Below are 20,784 nucleotides of genomic sequence, written 5' to 3'. Positions count from 1 at the left end.
ATTGCAACCCCTGCACCTATTGTAGTTACGCCCCTGGTCAGGCTCCTGGAGCCGATTACATCACTATAGAAGCTCTACTGTGTGATTAACATGACGTATATATAGTATATGTTTGTCATGAAGCGCAATGTGACATGCTCATGACAGTTATGTATGTCAAAAAGCATTAAAGGGTTAAATAGATGACAGTTAAAAAAGTAAGAAAACAAAAATAAATTAAATAAAAATCGGCATAAAATACTGATTAAAACATGTTAGTTAAAGGGGGTTTCCCTGAAGTTAATTTTAAAGTTGATTTTAGTCAATAGAGCTTTGAATGAAAATAATAAATTCCACAATTGGATGTGTTTTAAAAAATGTTCCTGTGCTGAGATAATCTATAATTGTGCCTCTGCTATGTACTGTGTAACGGCCATGTCTGACTATGCAGGGGCGATATCTGATCTCTTTGTTTATACTTATGTTAATTAGCTTAATTATTAAAATAAATATATGAATTTTTAATTATTTAATTAGGGATAGGTGTCTTCATGTTCTGTTACTAGGCTCTCTGTAAGTGTGTATAAATTAGGTTCAAGCACATGGTTTGATCATACTACATCTGCTGACTGCATGAGATGAGGACACTGGGGGGAACAGAAGGAGGGTGAGGACAAAAGATTTTTTGATGAATGCCATGTACCAGAATGGAGGGCCATGTACCAAGATGGGGGGCCATGTACCAGGATGGGAGATTCTATATACCAGGGTCGGAGCCATGTACCAGGATTGAGGGCCATGTACTAGGATGGGCGATCATATGTACCAGGATGGGGGCTATGTACAAAAATGGGGGATCATATATATCAGGATAGGGGCCATGTACCAAGATGGGGGATCATATATACCAGGATGGGGGCCATGTACCAGGATGGGGATCATACCTACAAGGATGGGAGCCATGTTCCAGGTTGGTGGATGCTATATACAGTACCGGGATGGGTGCTATATACCAGGATGGGGGAATAAATAGGGGTTGGAATGGATCTATAGCATTTCAATTAATTTAATGGAGAAATTTAATTTGACATAAGAGCAAATTGAGTTAAGAGTTCGGTCACAGAACAAATTAAACTTGTAAGTCAAGGTATTACTGTACTCTCCTTTTCTTCCTCCCCTGCCTAGGAGCCATGATATGGTCAGATCATGTTCCTATACAGTCAGACACAGCCATTACACAGTGCATAGTAGGGGTACATTTATAAAATTATCTCAGCAACCGAACATTTTTTAAAACACATCCAAATGTGGAAATTATTATTATTCCTTGATCTATTGATTAAAATGAACTTTGTGGGTTGGGAAACCTCTAACCCCCCTCAGTTGCAGTTTAGTATTAGATGAATCCAGAATTGTAACTTTGTCCATATTTGTAGTAATTACTATGCTACAGCCACAAAATTAGTAATAAATTCATCTTTAGGATGCAGAAACAACACGTGACAGGATAAGACAATTTTGAAGCTTTCCATGTGATGTCACAAAGCTTATTTGCCGGTCTTTCCAGCTGGGCAAAAACATGATCAGCAGCAGATTAAATACCATCGACATTAAAGTTAGTATCAACAAATACAGGGAATACATGAAGGCAAAGACTAGAGAAAAGGGAAAGAGAAATGAAGGGGTAATATGTCATGAAAATCACATTTTTGGTAGAATTGTCAAATTCAAAGCTTATTTTTGTAGTATAGAAAATTGGAATTAGTAAAAATATAGTGCCATTAAGGATGCCTTAACATCTTTTATTTATCTTTTTTTAATTATTGAGAAAGGCAGAGTCTAATCAAAATCAGCAAAAGTCATCTTATATACAGTACTGGCCTAAAGTGACTTATATCTATGTATCTGTACATATGGCATGATAAACATTCAAAAATTTAGGGTCAGATTAACACAGTACACTTTGGAGGCAATTATTTTTTAATAAAAACCAGGAGTCTTAAAAGATAAAAGGATAATAAAAAAAAAGGTCTATTGTCCTATTTTAAGATCCCAAACTAGTTTTGATAATAATAATAACCCCCGCCTCAAATACTGCATCAAAATCTACAGCATTGGGATCTTATTGTATCTACATTTAATTTCATGCATCAAGAAGAAGCAGGGCGAAACGTACGTTGGGGTGAAGGGACATGGTTAAGCAGGCGAGTCCGGGAACATAACAAGGTACTGTGAATTTGTTTACATATTTAACTCTGGCCCCAATTGTTTTGGAGATATAGTAGGACACAGAGTGTTGGAGCACCTACGTATAATATTTAACCCATGGACTACCAGTATTAAGATCAGTATCTTTTGGGCAAATATCCCTGAATAGGTTTTACTTATTATGAGATAATGTAAACACTTTGCAACCACGTGGATTAAATATTCTGATATATCTTTTTGTCTGAACCATGGAGATAATATTTGACCATGGAAGTACTTTGTATATAATGTGACTGTTTTTCTTTGGCTGTATTTATTTCCACCTCCCTTGTCATTTTTTAGTGGAACTACTGTATACCTTTTATATTTTTATGGATTTGAATAAAATTTAGATATTTTAAATTATATATTTTTTATGAGCTTCTTGTGTTCTGGGCGTACCCCTTAGATGGTGTATTTAGTTATATGTTCTGAAGTTTAATTTTGAAAACATTTTTTGGACACCTATTGTAAGTAATTATCTAATTTCAGCCTTCACTCCCTGTCGTACATATTTTCTATGACATAAGAGAAAGCATGCAATGGTGTACAACATATTAAAAGGGAATCTGTCAGTAGGATCAACCCTCCTAAACCTTCTATATGGACATGTACAATAGGTCATAGGAAGCTGAATAAAATGATACCCTGATACCTGTGCTCCAATGTTCTATTTCAGAAAAATCCACGTTTTTATTACATGTAAATAAGCAGTTCCAGGCTACAGGCAGGACCCCAATCTCCTTGAGAATCTGCCTCCACAGATTATTTTAAATAAAATGGGTGTTACCAGTGTGAGACATGTCACTAACACAGAATATTAGAACTAAACTTTGTGTTCTTACAAACACAATTTGCTACAGCTCTCACAACTCTGCTATTGCAACATTAGCTGTGTGTGTGATGGAAGCTGAAAGGGGTGGTTCACCCATTTTTTTTTAATCTCTACGTATATCAGTATAACTTATCATTTCAGTTGTCTTCTTAATTGCCTTCTATTTCCAGTTCTGGCACTGAGCGACACTATCCTCCTCGCTCAGTGCCAGTCACATGACCCCCGGGTGCTGTGGCCTCTGGTATCCGCTAATGTCATGTCAACTTCTGGACTCTGAAAGTTGACGTTACATCAGCAGCAGCAGCTGCCTCTGATCCTTAGTGATTGGGTTGTGGGCGGTGATCACTGCACGTCACAGCCCAGCATGAGGAGAGGGAGATGAGGGTTTACTTATTCATCATGCAGCTGTGTGCGGGGTCGGCAGCAGGAGTGAGAGGAGAGGAGTCATGTCGGGTGAGTATGTTATCGCACGGGGATGGGGGTGGGAGAATGAGAAGATGGCAGGGTGCCACTGCAAAATATCATGGGAGTTGTAGGAACTGAACCTAGGATGTCAGGAGAGAGATTAAAGGCTGCTTTACACCAGACAATCTATCGTGCGATAGATCGTCGGGGTCACGGTTTTTGTGACGCACATCCGGCATCGCTGGCGATGCCGGCCTGTGTGACACCTCCTAGCGACGCAGTATCGCTCACAAATCGTGAGTCGTGTACTGGTCGCTAGGTTCCATAATATCGTTAAATTTAGTTGTTCATCGTTTCCGTGGTAGCACACGCCGCTCCGTGTGACACCCTGGGAACGATGAACAGCAGCTCACCTGCGTCACGCGACCGCCGGCTATGTGAAGGAAGGAGGTGGGCGGGATGTTTACATCCCGCTCATCTCCGCCCCTCCGCTTCCATTGGCCGGTGGCCGTGTGACGTCGCTGTGACACCGAACGTCCCTCCCACTCCAGGAAGTGGACGTTCGCCGCCCACAGCGTGGTCGAACGAGAGGTAAGTACGTGTGACGGGGGGGTTACCGACTTTGTGCGACACAGGCAGTGATTTGCCCGTGACGCAAAAAGGACGGGGGCAGGTACGATCGATTGTGAAATTGCACAATCGGTCGTACCGTGTAAAGCAGCCTTAACCCCATCAGAGCTGGAGCCAGCAATGAGGAAGTGCTGCTAGAGCATGATAAAAGGTAATATTGCTGAAATACCATAATAGATGTGTGGAGAGGCACATAATAGCAAGATTTAGGAGAAAAAAAATCAGTTTTGGTAACTTGACAACTTCTTGAAGCTGAGAGTAATTTGCAGATGTGTTAGTTATAATCACACCCAGCTCTGCAGTGAGATCAGGAGAGCAGAGAGCGGCCATCACACATCACACTGGTAACTCTCACCTTTTATTTATAATAATCTCAAGGAAGATTGTCAGGGAGATCACTGTGTGGTCCATAGCTTGGAACAGCTCTTGTACATATCAGAAAAATGGGTATTTCTCAGGAATAAAACCTCATATTGCAGATATCAGTGTATCCTTTTATTCAGTTTCTCATGACCTACATGCCCATATAGACATCTTAGGAGGGTTGATCCTACAGCCAGATTCACTTTAAGAATAGTTTACAGACTCAAATATAATTTAGGGCATCTAAATGAATCCAGGCCTGAAAGGAGCGGTTCAAGAACAGAAAAAAATATAGCTGCATTTTTCCATCACACCTCTCCATGAATTGTATTTGGTATAGAAATTCCATTTTGTTTAAGTATTAGACGTTGAATTACAATGCCACAGAAAATCGGTAGACAGGTGTGCTAGTGTTTTTGGAAGGAAGCAATGATATTTTTATGGCAGGTTTCACACTTCTGACATGTACGGTGAGTTGCCTGGACCAGCCTTGGGTCTCCTCATTTAAACCCAATACCCTCATATATGCCTAGGAGGCTATTGAGGTCATAAGACCCTCTGACCTTCTACAAGTCTGGACATTGTGGTCCATATTGGGACTTTTAATGTCAGGACTATGAAATCAGCCTAATCCATTTAAGCCAAATGGGCCGTACATTTATCTCTATGCACTCTACACAAAAGTCACATTTTTTTTGGGGGGGGGGAGGACAGCACTACTTTTGTCTATGGGTCGTGCACAGTATTGCAGCACAGTGTCTCTCACTATAGGTAGTGGGGTTGAGATGGAGTACCAGATAAAGCGCATGGACGAGCATGGTGATATTTCTAGAAAACAAGCATGATACAAGTAAAATATATCTTTGTACCGTGTTAGCCAGTAGAGATAAAAAAATTGTTTAAAAGAACAGAGAGTCCTCAGTGGTTGATACCTTTTAATGGCTAACTGAAAAGATGGTAATAATTGCAAGCTTTCGAGACTACTCAGGTCTCTTCATCAGGCATGGTATAACACAAAATCTGAAGAGTCACGTATTTATACACAACAGGACTTAGAATAGTGCAGTAAAAAAAAAAAAAAAAAAAAAAAAAAAAAAAAAAAAAAAGAACAAGTTATATGAAACAGAACTATCTCTATGGCAGGGGGACAAGCTGTTCTAGCCATAAATACTGCTGCAGTTCAGTGTGAAAGTTTTATTGTCCTTTGATAAGGGTCTGGTCCAGGGCTGTGACACGCTCGGATGGTCAGAGGAGCACATCTTTTAACTGATGTAAAAAGACATGAATCCATGAGACACATTCATTCCTTCTCTGAATGTGTCAAAGGTCATCATAAGTTTGTACTCCCCTTATGATGACCTTTGACACATTCAGAGAAGGAATGAATGTGTCTCATGGATTCATGTCTTTTTACATCAGTTAAAAGATGTGCTCCTCTGACCATCCGAGCGTGTCACAGCCCTGGACCAGACCCTTATCAAAGGACAATAAAACTTTCACACTGAACTGCAGCAGTATTTATGGCTAGAACAGCTTGTCCCCCTGCCATAGAGATAGTTCTGTTTCATATAACTTGTTCTTTTTTTTTTTTTTTTTTTTTTTTTTTTTTTTTTTTTTTTACTGCACTATTCTAAGTCCTGTTGTGTATAAATACGTGACTCTTCAGATTTTGTGTTATACCATGCCTGATGAAGAGACCTGAGTAGTCTCGAAAGCTTGCAATTATTACCATCTTTTCAGTTAGCCATTAAAAGGTATCAACCACTGAGGACTCTCTGTTCTTTTAAACAATTTTTTAGAAAACAAGCAGACTTTTTTCCAATTTAAAACCACTTTAGATCCATCATTTTTCTGCGGAGCGGCTCAGACTTTACTGTGAAGACGAGTTTAACAATTGTGGAAACACATTACAACCACTTTTATTTCAATTTATTACAAATTATTTTTGTTGCTGAATGAGGACAAAACAAACCAGATTATAATGTTCTTATATGAAAATAAAATAGTACACTGTCGCCATCAGCAAACAAAATGTGATCATTTTAAGATTTCACTTGGTCCATCAGATGCAGCAATCAGCAGACTCTACTTATCCTGCACAACCCCTTTAATTGTCAATAATATTGACAATTATTATTAATAATACATTATCAATGTATTATTATTATTAATAATAATAATAATAATAGTTATCATGTTCATTATTATTATTAACAGTGTCGAGTTGGGGAGTTAAGGTCCCACTAGTAACAATGATTCTGGGGTGGCACTCTTCAGCTACATGCAAATATTACAGTACCCCAATTCACAAATTTACCTTTGATTCTAGATTATACTAAACTAGATAGTTTTTTTAAAAAATTATTGAATACTATCTTTGTCTGTACATAGAGAATAAAGTATATTGTGCCAACTACTGCTATATGCAGAAGTGTGAAGGAACTACCGTGTTTCCCAAAAAATAAGATAGGGTCATATATTATTTTTTGCTGCGAAAGATAGGTTGGGGCTTATTTTCAAGGGATGTCTTATTTTTTTCAATGAACACAATCCACATTTATTCTTGAACAAAAAACCCCCAATATTTATTTAAATATAATCATATCACATTCTGGAACATCAACGTAACTTTCCAAAGTGTGTCTATCTATCTATCTATCTATCTATCTATCTATCTATCTGTCTGTCGTCTATCTACCTATCTATATATCTCTTATCATTTATCTATCTATCTACACACTCACACAAACACACACACTCTGTGAAATTGCCCAGTTTGCTGCACCTTCCCCCTAATGGCAGTCCTGTATACCAGCCTGTCTCCTGTTCTGTTCTTTTAGACTCCTGCGAGTAAAAGACCTTTGATTACATCATGTCACATGACTATGAAGTCATCTGTGATGCCCCTGGACTAATCAGGTCGTCACAGGGTACTGCACAATCTTTCTCTCCCAGTGCAGGACTCAACCCCCCATGGTTCGGGTCTCCATCTTGCAGTACTGCCTCCACCAGCATCTACAAATCCTAGTGACAGCTCGCACCACACCCTGTCAGGCACAGCAGTGGACTGCTAAGCTGGAATAGGGCCGCCCACCTAGGGGTCAGGCAGGGAGGTGGGAGGTGACAAGTCAGACGGCTCCAGGGGAGCAAAGTGAGAGGAGGTTGAGTGGTAGCCCTTAAGCTGTGAGGAGCTCGGAGGAAGCTGGGAGTTGGAGCTCCCAGGGGAGAAACAGACTAGGTCGCAGACGGTGGTCTGGACCCAGAGAAGTCGTAGACCCGGTCGCGGGAGATTGGGACTGGGTGCTTGGCTAGTCTTGGAGGATAGCCAGCAGCCGCAGTTCAATACCTGGGCTAGGACCTAAGGCACGTCGGGGTACATGGACCCTAGGTCAGGGAGAAGCTTCAAGCAACCCGGCAATTAACCTGCGGAGCACAGGGCCTATGTAGACTGTTCCCATGAAGCTCAGAGATCAGGGGCACTAGCATAATGAGAGGTATAGGGCTTTCCAAGCAAAGCAGCCCACTGAAATCCCAAGCATGAGCTCCTGAGAGCAAGCTCCTCTGCTACTCTTGGCAGGGAGCGGGGCCCGGAAAGCTCCAAGCTGACGAGCCACTTGGACACTCTAAAATTACTGTGCCAGGAGGCAGGCCACAGACCACCAGGCAGTGCTGCAGGGGACGGGACCCGGACAAGCTCCCCAAGAGGGCAGCGGCACCCAGAGACTTAGTTTACTACATTGTCAGCGTCTGCTTTCTTGCTAAGTGAGTACCTGATTAGCCCCTGCAACCAGCGAGCCTGCACTCCCCCTGCACTCCATTCCACCATCTGGGGTCCCGGGGCATTTCCCTACCCGTGGAGGGTAACGTCATCTAGCTGCCCGACTCCATCACCCCGGGTACTCCGAACGGCAGCGGCGGTACTCCCTATTACCGCACATCACGGGTGGCGTCACAAACTATATATGTCCCCTGTAAATAGCCCCCTTCTTCATTTGGGTGTGACCCTGAGCCCCCAGGTCCGGAGACCCTTGAGCCATGAGCAGTGACATCCGGATCCGAGCACTTCGACCGCTGCTGGGCCGGTACACATCAAAGGTCCTTAAACAATCTTAACCTCGGAATACAACTGCTGGAGTCCCTAAGAGAATGAGGTCCCTGAGAAATTACACAGTTTGACTCCCTCCCCCCCAATGCTGACCCTGACTATAACTAGGGCTTATTTTTGAAGAAGGGCAAGCATACTCCAAAAATCCTGTAAAATCATGCTAGGTCTTATTCTTGAGGTAGGTCTTATTTTTGGGAAAACACAGCACTCCTGCACACAGGCCCTCTGGGAAATACACCGGTTCTCCTGTGAGACAGTTCAAGCTTGATTATATTTAATAGTAATACATTTATTTTATTGTCCACTGCAAGAGAAGGACTTTCCTCTGCTAAGTAAATGATGAGTGTAGTCACACAGTTTTGGTGTAGTTTTTGTATAGAGTTCTAGAGACAATTTTAATGGGATGGACCAAAAATGCAATGTTTATAGGAACCTTCTGACTGTTCCTACATGGTATTGGGCCAAAATGTATGTTGGACTATAAAAGGGGTTGCCCACTACTTTTACATGGATTCTTAGTATAGGTCATCAATGTCTGATCGGCTGGGGTCTGACACCCCTGCCGTTCAGCTGCTCTTGGTTATGGTGGCAGCAGCAGCCAACCGGAAATGCTCAGTCCAGAGGTGCTCCACCTTCTGATAGCAACCACGGTCGGGTACTGCACATCTGTCTCCTATTGATCTGAATGAGAGGTGGATATGCAGTACCCAGCCACAGCCACTATGACAAGACAGAGCATCTCTGGAACTGAGCATTTTCGACTGCCTGGTGTTGCCGGGACAAAGAACAGCTGATCAGCGGAGGTGCAGGGTGTCAGATCCCGGCAGATCAGACATTGATGACCTATCCTAAGGGGCACTTTGCACACTACGACATCGCAAGCTGATGCTTGCGATGCCGAGTACGATAGTCCCCGCCCCCGTCGCAGCTGCGATATCATGGTGATAGCTGGCGTAACGAACATTATCGCTACGCCAGCTTCACATGCACTCACCTGCCCTGCGACGTCGCTCTGGCCGGCGACCTGCCTCCTTATTAAGGGGGCGGGTCGTGCGGCGTCATAGCGACGTCACATGGCAGGCAGCCAATACAAGCGGAGGGGCGGAGATGAGCGGGACGTAAACATCCCGCCCACCTCCTTCCTTCTGCATAGCTGGCGTGAGCCACAGGACGCAGGTAGGAGATGTTCCTCGCTCCTGCGGCTTCACACACAGCGATGTGTGATGCCGCTGGGACGAGGAACAACATCGTAACATCAGTCATTTCCAAATTATGGAAATGACCGACGCTACACCGATGATACGATTACGACGATTTTGTGCTCGTTAATCGTATCAAAAAGGCTTTACACACTACAATATCGCCTGCGATGCCGGATGTGCGTCACTTTCAATTTGACCCCACCGACATCGCACCTGCGATGTCGTAGTGTGCAAAGTGCCCCTTAGGGTAGGCAATCAATGAAAAATTAGTGGACAACCCCTTTAACATTTCCTACTCTTTGCTCCCAGAGCTAATGAGTCTCTCTCACAAGTGTCTGGTAGTGACTTATGTATTTTCCCCAATTGAAATAAATATTATTTTTAATGGTTATAATGAATTCTGAAGAGATAGCTGTCAGACAAATAATCAATCATCGGCTGGATATCTCATATGCAGAGCCAAAACATGGTGCAAAACTGCATCAAAACGATGCTGCTAGAACTAAACCTCAGGGTGTTCTGCCAACTTTTAACATGCTATTTTTATTCTTGTCTGGAAGAGTCTTATAAACGAAGCTTGGGGGTATAATATCAAGAGCATCATCAGACCTTCTAAATGTAAAAGGAGTTTTCCGGATATATTCTTAAATGTTCATTTCTTAGTTTACTTCTGCAGATGTGTTCAGAGATTTGCATGCAAATGACTTATGAATATGGTAAAAAGTGTACATATAAATGCTAGAATTGATAGAAAGTGAGGTTTTTTTTACATGTCTGGGAGCAGTTCTGGTTACATCGCTGCACATTTTAGATAGATACTACTGCACATTGACATTTTGTATTTAGTTTTATGGCATAGTAAATAAGATTGTTGATTTAACAGCCAATTGAAGCATGCACGATAAACAGCAGGGGTACAGCATAGGGGAATGTAGACCAAAAAGAAGAAATGGCATAAGGAATATGGAAAACAAAATGAAAAGAGTGTGAGATGACAAGCGTGAACTGAAGACAGAGGTAATTAAACTGCTGTTGCATGTGTCTTCAGAGCAATCAGCTGCTACTTTGGCATAGCAACATATGTTATATGCACCAAGCAGATGACCGTAAAATGAGATATGCAGCAAAAACACGGTAGAACTCCAAGCATTGCTAAAACATAAAGACCCTATGCATTTTACAGTCTCAACATGGTGAATATAAGTTTTAATGGACATGTATAAGGAGCACAGAGGTCTATACCCATTATACATGATAGTCGGTGGCAAGCAATGGGTTTCATGATGAAGCTTAACACTTAGTGGGATGTGAAGCATAAAAGAAAAATTTAGAGTTAGAAAATAAGAAACATATATACACCATGGCATCCATTTATGACCATAAAATGCAAAAAGGTGATGGAGTGATATGAAACAAACCTTGGAGAAATATCGCATCCTTGCTGCATAAAGGCACCCAGGGAAAACCATAGGCTGTTAAATATCCCAAACTCATTTGGAGGGTCGGGAGGGTTCTGAGGGTCACGGGCTTCATCTGTGTCCTCCAAGTGCCATTCATAAGGACTGAATCTGCTGACTAGGAAAAGAACTACACTGACTCCAATGTAGGCAAAAACTATACACATCCAGATTTCATAGGCCAAAGGATCCAGGAAGGAAAACACTCCTGGTTTAGATTTTTGAGGCTTCTTAATCATGATGGAGATGCCCAGGCTCATAAATGGTTTTGAAAAATCAATCACTTCTTCTCGTACCAGAGTGATGGTGAGAGGGGCGACTGCAATGTCTGCTCTCTGAAAAAAAAAACAAAAAAAAAACATTCAATAAGTGCAAATATATTTCATAAAATAAGTCATTTTTCATTATAAATGTCTTCACTTAACCTTTATGACTTTTTTCATTTGGAGGAAAGGTTTTCCAGAGATTGTCCATCTACATTCAGGTCTAATGTATCAGTTTGTAGGCAAATTATTTGCAAAAAGAGTAGAGCCAGCATCCGCAGGTAATATTAAAAACCTTTGCTTTATTCTTCAAAAAAATACATAAATACATTAAAACATAGATAATGTCTGGTCTACGCGTTTCGAACTAATGAGTCCTTAAAAATACATTAAAACATAGACACTAGATGGCCTTCACATTTCGAACTAGTGAGTTCTTATTCATGAATTAGAACTTATTAGTTCAAACCGTGTAAACCAGACAGTGTCTATGTTTTAATGTATTTTTTTGAAGAATAAAGCAAAGGTTTTTAATATTACCACGGATGCTGGCTCTACTCTTTTTGGATTGTTTATTCAGGAACCAGCCTGTTATTTGTCCGTGCACCGGACTGGCAGAGAGTCTCCTTCTATTGTGGTGAGCTGAACTGTTCCTTCTGCTTCTATATTAAATTATTTCTAAGCCTTGGCTTCAAAGAAAATGGGCTGTTTTTGAACTGACCTATAATATACACATCACATCTATATGCTTGAAATGCTCGTCTCACATATACACTGAGAAAACCCTGTGTGCTGTACAGTTGATCATTGGCTGTAAGTTTTCAATACAGACATTTTTATCGTATGTGCTTGGGTCAATTAAAGAGGACCAACCACCAGGATTTTCCTATATAAACTAAAGCCAGTGCTATACTGTTGCTATCATGCTGATTCTAAACATACCTTTAGTTGTGAGATTGAATATATACTTTTTGAAATATAGGCAAGTAAAGTTACTGAAATATACTGTTACTTGGTTGATAGGTGCTGCAGAATATCTCATAGGTGGGTCAGGATTTGCTACTTATTCTCGCCCTTGTCTGCCTGCCTGTCTTTCCGCCTCCTGTCCTTCCTCCCTCCTTCCTCCCCTTGTAATGACAGAGACAGGGGGAGGAAGGACAGGCAGGTAGACAGGGGCAAGAATAACTAGCAAAACCAGACTCACCTATGAGATATTCTGTAGCTGCTATCAATCACATAACAGTGTATTTCACAAACTTTAGTTGCCTATATTTCAGAAAGTATACATCCGATCTCACAAATAAAAGTATGTTTAGAATCAGTATGATAGTGCCAGTATAGCACTAGCTTTATTTTATATAGGAAAATCCTGGTGGTTGGTCCACTTTAAATCTATGGTTTTGTGACAATATATACTTGAATCATTCTTTTATATCAAATACTTCCAATACATGTGATGTGAACAGAGAGTAATGAAGTAGGGCTTGCAAGGCCGCGCCAGTGACCACTCTGACCAATAGAGAATTAATGTTCCTTTATTTCATCTTCAGGTCGACGCGTTTCTGGAGTCTCTGCTCCCTTCCTCAGGACACACAGGAAAAAAGTACATCAAATCGAAATTGAGATTTGATGTACTTTTTTCCTGTGTGTCCTGAGGAAGGGAGCAGTGACTCCAGAAACGCGTCGACCTGAAGATGAAATAAAGGAACATTAATTCTCTATTGGTCAGAGTGGTCACTGGCGCGGCCTTGCAAGCCCTACTTCATTACTCTCTGTTATCAGCCATCCTGGGTGCTGCTGCCTTTGGCCTGGAATCTATGCCTGCATAGTAGTTGTGACTTTCACAACTCCTTTTGGTGAGTGCAATTTACTTTTATCACCCTAATATTACTCGGGTAAGACCCTATTGCGCTTTTCTTTCCACAGTACTTACATCGTCCTAATACATGTGATGTGAACAGAGGCTAAGGCCAGATTTACACCAGACAATTGTCGGTGTTAAAAAAACTACCGATCGGCAACATGTTTCCTTATTGAAAGTGATTAATTATCCTGTTTAAACAGGACAACCACACTTCAGATGCACACAGGATGATCAGTAATACATTGTTCTTTAGGCATAGGCTGTCATTATTCTAGGCAGCATGAGTCCTGTTTACATAGCAAGTACTGCTGAGAATGGTGATCTTTTAAGGGGAATCTGTCAGCAGGATTTGCTATGCAGGACAGCATGTTGACAGCATGTTGTAAGGGTTAAAAAACAAAAATCAACTATGCCTCTCTTATCAGGGTGTGTGCCTTTGTTTACTTAAACTAAGGGCTTTATCACCTAGCGATTATCATTGCTGGACTACAATGCCGATTCCTACTCCTTACTGCCAATGTACAATTTCTATTGAGAGCCTTGTGTGGACGAGGACAACTCCCTCAGCTCTGCTACTTTGCTAAATCTAATAGCTCTGATTGTGTCAGAACAGCTGCAGCCAGTAATCTAAGTGATACATTGTTTGATTCAGAATCTCTTTTCCTACATTAGGTGGCTCTAAGATGAGGTAGTATAAACCTGCTGACAGATTCCCTTTAAGCAAGCCAAAAGATAATTTATCCTGATGAAAGTATTTTGCTTACTTATTGGTTGAAGGGCAGCATGTTTACACTGTGCAATGATGGAAAACGAGAGTTTCTAGGAACGCTCATTCAGGATAATTAGGCAATGCAAAAATGCCTTAGGCTGCTATATGTAAATAATAAAGCCTCACCTGCAGCCATAGTCACTCATGTGTTTTGCAGCGTTAGATGTAACTAATTCAAACATTATATATGTATAAATTAGAAGCCTAAAATGTGGAATTGTACAACCGATTTATTGAATATTTGCCAAAATAGAGTTATTAAACACATAGTGTAGTTGCTTATTATTATCCACAACCTTTTTTTCCCACTATACTCGAGTCTGACTATTTCTCCTGCAGTGACACTTGCACTGTGCCATTGAGAAATGTAGAATGACATGCACATATCATTCAAAGGAATGGCTGACTGTGTAATTCAGGGATGGACTTGATACGCCAGAAATAGATCTGCTTTTTGCTAGTTGCGCTCCACTCTTAGACATAAAGTGGCATCTTAAGAAAGGATCATCCATCTAAGTCATTCTTATGAAAACCAGTTTAACTCACTTTTTTTAAAAAATTATTATGGATTGAATTAAGTATAGATATCATTTATGACATAAAAGACCATTAAACCTAAACATTTTATGACAAAAATTAATACTAAATACGAAAAGTTACCAAAAAGTCTAGATTTTAAGGATATATTAACATTTCCTGTATATAAGTAGAGATGAGCGGTGTTCGAATCGAACTGTTCGCCAATCTCAAATTCGACCTGTTTTAGGCGATGTTCGAGTCGCTCGACGAATGCGGACAATTAGCTTCAAATTCGACAGTTCGAGGTTATGTTCGATAACGGTTCGATCACCAAAAGCGTAACTGGCTTTTCACAGTAATACTGTCATTCAATGTTAATACAGTGGAACCTTGGTTAACGAGAACAATCCGTTCTGGGACTGTGCTTGTTAACAAAGTTACTCGTTCAGCAAAGCAAGATTTCCCATAGGAGATCATTGCAATGCAGACAATTCCTTCCACAACTTGTTAAATGTCCCATCCTGGTCCCCTATTGTTCCATTCCACACACGTACAAACACACAAACACGCACAAAAACACACAAACATACACAAACATATACGCACACACACATATTATGCTCACCTTACCTTCCGTTCCATCGCCGGCCTACTGGGACTTGCAGTTCGCCAGTACAAGATGTGTATCAGGTAACCATTGCGACCGATGCTGGAACTTCCTCTGCCAGAGCGCTGACGTCAAAAGCAGGAGCCACTTGCCTCTGATTGGCCAGTGCGCTGCCTTTGAGTAGCGTCTGACAGAGGAAGTTCCTTCCTCGTGGCCATGGTTACCCGATACACGTAGTTCGCCACTACAGGATGTGTATCGGGTAAGCATCGCGACAAGGGAGGAACTTCCTCTGTCAGACACTACTCAAAGGCAGCGCACTGGCCAATCAGAGGCAAGCGGCTCCTGCCTTTGATGTTAGCGCTCTGTCAGCGGAAGTTCCGGCATCAGTCATGATGGTTACCTGATGCACATCTTGTACTGGCGAACTGCAAGTCCCAGGAGGCCGGCGATGGAACGGAAGGTAAGGTGAGCATAATATATGTGTGTGCGTTCATGTTTGTGCATGTTTCTATGTGTTTGTGTTTGCTTGCCATTGTTTTCAATGGTGTTCGAAAGTGTTCGACCGACGAACAATCGACAAACGTTCGACGAACACACCCCAAGTTCGACGTACCGAACCGAACTCGAACACTAGGGTGGTGGCTCATCTCTAATAATAAGCACAATTTAATTATCAAAGTCTGTATGTATTAGATAACCACTTCAACATCAAAAGAAGGGTAAGATATTCGTACTTCTGGGCTGGACCGCCTCGTATTTTGTATTAAGATCATAAATCAAGCATGAATCCATTTAAAACTGCACATGTAGCAGGCATCTTAAGAAAAGTGCTGGTTTTGTTTCTTTAAAGTGCAGAATTCATTATTATTTGATGACATTCACACCAGCTAACAATCCATAACTCAGGAAACATCAAGCATTAAGCTTTTAAGGTAAATCACTTTGGATGAAGTACAGACGTTGAAAAAAAAAATGTAAGCAATTTTTAAACAAGACTCAGGGTCATTATTCTAAAAAATGTTTCTCGGAGAGGCCGGTGCCTGGACAAATTCAGCTAAACACTGCGGAAGATGCTTTAGAAGAAGATAGATTACTGTTCTCCGCAGGCATAAGAAATGAATTGTCTTTCCCAAACTCAGCGTTGTCTTTTAAATATTTACTGGAGCTGTCAGGAAATATATACTTTTTATTAGAACTCATTTTTGCTAAATCTAGCGCCGATTGGTGAAGTTGTCGTACGTTTGTAACCATGCTATATTTAGAGTAATTGCAACCCAACTGATGGGCTTTAGTAAAATCCAGTACTAGTCACACTTTGAATCCTAGAAGTGAATCACGTATTCACAATTGGGTACCCCATGGTACAATTGGGTACCTCTATGGCAATGTTTCTCAACTTTGACCCACGAGGACCCCGGGGAGGAAATAAAGAGCACCAACATTAATGAGTGGTGCATTGGCAGAAATTCAATCATTTGGGTAATATAAATGAATAAATATCTGTAATTCATGATTGGTTGAGGACACTGGAGGTCCAGGGTTGAGAAACGCTGCTCCTTTGCATCTTACAAAAATAAACAGCATCCAGCCAGATCAGATCTCATACTTTGCACTGACGAAGGACAAAAATCCTAAAACGCTGTGTCTGCAAATTGAGGATCTGATCTGTCATAAATCCTAAGTCATAGATCAAGGCTCATTAAAGGGTCACTTTTGACTTTTAGGATTGCTACCTCCAATAGGGGTCACTAGAAATTGTCTACTTCCTCAATGAAGAAACAATTTGTGTATTTCCCAGAGGAGCATTGCGGCTTAATTTCTAATCACCACTGCCATGCTGGAATGGTGTGTCAGTCTCCACAAGTAGAATAGCTTCCCATTAGACCCCGTCTTAGCCTTTCATACAGCCTGATCAGATCTCATACTTTACACTGAAGAGGGCCAACCATCCCGAAACCCCGTGTCTGCAAATTTAGGTTCTGATCTGGCATAAATCCTAAGACATATGACAGGGCTCACTTTTGAGTTTTAATATTGCTACTTCCAATAGGTGACACTATAGTTTGTCTACTTCCTCACTGAAGAGACAACCAACACATATTGGAACATTTATCCTAAAACTCAATCGGAAATGTTTCATTGGGTGCACATTGTCCTGTAATTAGAGCAGATTGCAGTCGTTTTCTGAATCCTGATTGCCAGGTCTGCTTCATTTTAAACACTTGCTTTTTTGCTAAGCAGCAAATTCTATTAAATCTTTTTTTGATGAAGTCATTGGAACTTTACAGTGTTGCTGGAAACTAATATAAAGAACAAGCTTAAACTTGTTTGATGGCTTCTATACAATATGAAGTAAAGCTATTTAAGTACTGATAACAGAAAATGCAATGTCAAGCTAAGTACAAGCCTATCGGAGAACGCAGCTTAAACACAAAGCTCCATTCCAAGTGCTTTAATTTGTCCTAATATCGGCGTTTCTACCAGTAAATTATGTAAAATGATTGACAATGTGAAAATGCTCTTTAAAATGAATCCTCCTGGGAGTAATAGGATAGAAGTACAATTCATATAAAACAGAAAGAAGATAACATTACGCTCAGCTACATTATGATGCAGATTTTCCTTCAGAAAAATAAATCAATGTTTTTCTTTTGATAAGTCGGAATATGATGCCAGCTCTTTAAACATACGAGCGCAATCAATATTTATTGACTTTTCAATGGATCAATAAAGTCCCCTGATAAAATGTGACCTCTGAAGGACTAAAAGGCAATTTCAAGCAAAAATGTATTTACTACTTAACTAAAAGGTTGTGTTCTCTATAAGTCAATTTTTGGTCAAGCTGTGATAATACCACAGATCATGCAATGTAGGGAGAAGGAGGTAAATGGTTGAAATGAATTAGCGTAATCACACGGATTGTAACAATGACATCCATCATTAAGACCGTGCATTTATGAACAGATACGGCTCTATCTCTGGTAATCTTTCAGGGTTTGTTTCCTAGAAATCCATTTTCTCAGTGTTCAGTGAACACTTATTTCTCAATTAGATTTCGAATAATAATCGCAATGCTTTGTCATAGTGAGACTGCTGCTCGGAGGATGAATAGTTGTAATTAACATGAATTAATGCCTTATTCAGTGGCTGTTTCCCCAAACATCTATCAATCTATCTATGGATCAATTTGTATATAAATCTATAACGTTGCTTGATAAAGAAAGTTCATAGGTTACTTGATAATTATTTGAATATAAATAATGTATTTGTCAAGCTACCGCTAGGGGGCGCTGGAACTCATGTAGGAAGAAAACTCCTGAGTGCAGTTAGAAAGAAGCCTACTAGAGGTCGCTAACCCAAGAGCAGGGATAGTCGATCAGTTAGGGTCTATGCCGGGATGTCACGTGTGTACTGAAGAGAAAACAAGCCAAAGAAAAAAAAAAAAGAGCCGAGGTACTGGGAGAGCAAGTAAGCACAGGGGAGAGAGTTCAGGACACAAAACAGGATCGGAGTCTGGAGGACAGGAAGGAATGGAGTTAAGGTCGGGAAGTAGGGATGGAGGTCAGGACAGGCCGGGAATATAGAGGTCAGGTCGGGGTAACGGAGGTCAGGTCGGACAGGAGGAATGGAAGTTTAGGTCGGGCAGGAGGGACGGAAGATAGGTCGGGCAAGAGGAATGGAGGTCAGGACGAACAGTACCAGGTAGCAGAACAAGAAACAGAAAACTTCTCTCAGGAACAGTGCACGCAGCAGAGCTGGAAATATTACTGGCAGCGTCCCGGAGGTAGCAGCACCAAGATATGGTGGCGCAACCCCTGGAACGAGGCCAGAACGAACAGGCCCCTCCCAAAGGACCTAAACCCTGGAGGCAGGATACATGCACCAACTCAGGAACGGCAGAGCCTTGCATGAATCATGACAGTATTACAGCATTGAACCATTGGATGAAGCACTATGGGCACTCTGTAGTCATTACCATCTACTTTTAAAAGGCCATCATGCAAAATAAAGAAAAGTTGGCCAAATTTTGGTGAGGCTAAAGGGCATTTTACACGCTGTGATATCGCTAATGATTTATCGTCGGGGTCACAGTGTTTGTGACGCACATCCAGCGTCGTTAGCAAAATCGCAGCATGTAACACGTATGAGCAACCTTCAATGATCGCAAAAGTGGTAAAAATCGTTGGTTTTGGAGAGGTCGTCCAAACACCAAATATCGTTGTGTGGTGAGTAACGAGGTTGTTTGTTGTTCCTGCGGCAGCACACATTGCTGTGTGTGACACCGCAGGAATCAGGAAACTCACCGTACCTGCAACCCACCGGCAATGAGGAAAGAAGGAGGTGGGCGGGATGTTCGGCCCACTCATCTCCGCCCCTCCTCTACTATTGGGCGGCCGGTTAGTGACATCGCTATGACGCCGAATGAACCACCGCCTTAGAAAGGAGGCGGTTTGCTGGTCACAGCGACGTTGCTAGGCAGGTAAGTATGTGTGACGGGTGTTAGCGATGTTGTGCGACACGGGCAGCGATTTGCCCGTGACGCACAACCAACAAGGGCGTGTATGCTCGCTAGCGATATCGATATCGCAGCGTGTAAAGTACCCTTAAGTGTTCATCTAATGTCTATTGCAAAGTTGTGTGTGAATGTATAGAAGGAAATGAGGAGCTATAGCTGGCGGCCCACAGTAATCTAAGGTGACATTTTGATTTTTCTGTTCTTTATAAATAATCTCTGTCCAGAGTGCTATATTATCAATAAAGGAGTAAAGGGTGGTTTACACGCTGCGATATCGCTAACGATCTATCGTCGGGGTCACGGTGTTTGTGACGCACATCCGGCGTCGTTAGCGACATCGCAGCGTGTAACACGTACGAGCGACCTTCAACGATCGCAAAAGTGTTAAAAATCGCTGGTTTTGGAGAGGTCGTCCAAACACCAAATATCGTTGTCTGGTGAGTAATGAGGTTGTTTGTCGTTCCTGCGGCAGCACACATCGCTGTGTGTGACACCGCAGGAACGAGGAAACTCACCGTACCTACGACCCGCTGGCAATGAGGAAGGAAGGAGCTGGGCGGGATGTTCGGCCTGCTCATCTCCGCCCCTCCTCTACTATTGGGCAGCCGCTTAGTGACGACGCTATGACGCTGAATGAACCGCCCCCTTAGAAAGGAGGCGGGTCGCTGGTCACAGCGACGTCGCTAGGCAGGTAAGTATGTGTGACGGGTGTTAGCGATGTTGTGCGACACAGGCAGCGATTTGCCCGTGGCGCACAACCGACGGGGGCGGGTACGCTCGCTAGCGATATCGATACCGATATCGCAGCGTGTAAAGTACCCTTTAGTAAATATCTGTAGAGCAACCAAAGAAGCTAACACTCTACCAGAGTGGATAATCACACTGACTAACAGAGGGGACTAAATTAAATGTACCTTTTAATCCTTTCTCTGTCAAAGATGTATCTCATACTGTATGTCCTTGCAAGGGGGCAACTCAGTGGACAAGGACATATGAGATACGTCCTGGCTACTAATGGAA

The 20,784-nt window shown here is 41.7% G+C and overlaps 1 protein-coding gene across 2 annotated transcripts in view; it reads right to left on the bottom strand.

Moving 5' to 3' along the window:
* The window catches only part of GRIA3 (glutamate ionotropic receptor AMPA type subunit 3), a 493,575-nt gene that overhangs the window by 45,012 nt on the left and 427,779 nt on the right, over positions 1 to 20,784 (bottom strand). For both annotated transcript variants that reach the window (XM_075323906.1, XM_075323907.1), the window contains exon 11: positions 11,185 to 11,558. In XM_075323906.1, the coding sequence (XP_075180021.1) occupies positions 11,185 to 11,558 (374 nt within the window). The remainder of the gene's footprint in view (positions 1 to 11,184; positions 11,559 to 20,784) is intronic.

The sequence above is a fragment of the Anomaloglossus baeobatrachus genome, chromosome 9 (assembly GCF_048569485.1).
Source record: "Anomaloglossus baeobatrachus isolate aAnoBae1 chromosome 9, aAnoBae1.hap1, whole genome shotgun sequence".
Taxonomy (NCBI): domain Eukaryota; kingdom Metazoa; phylum Chordata; class Amphibia; order Anura; family Aromobatidae; genus Anomaloglossus; species Anomaloglossus baeobatrachus.
Note: the sequence above shows the minus strand (reverse complement) of the source record. Positions and strands in the feature narration are given on the sequence as shown.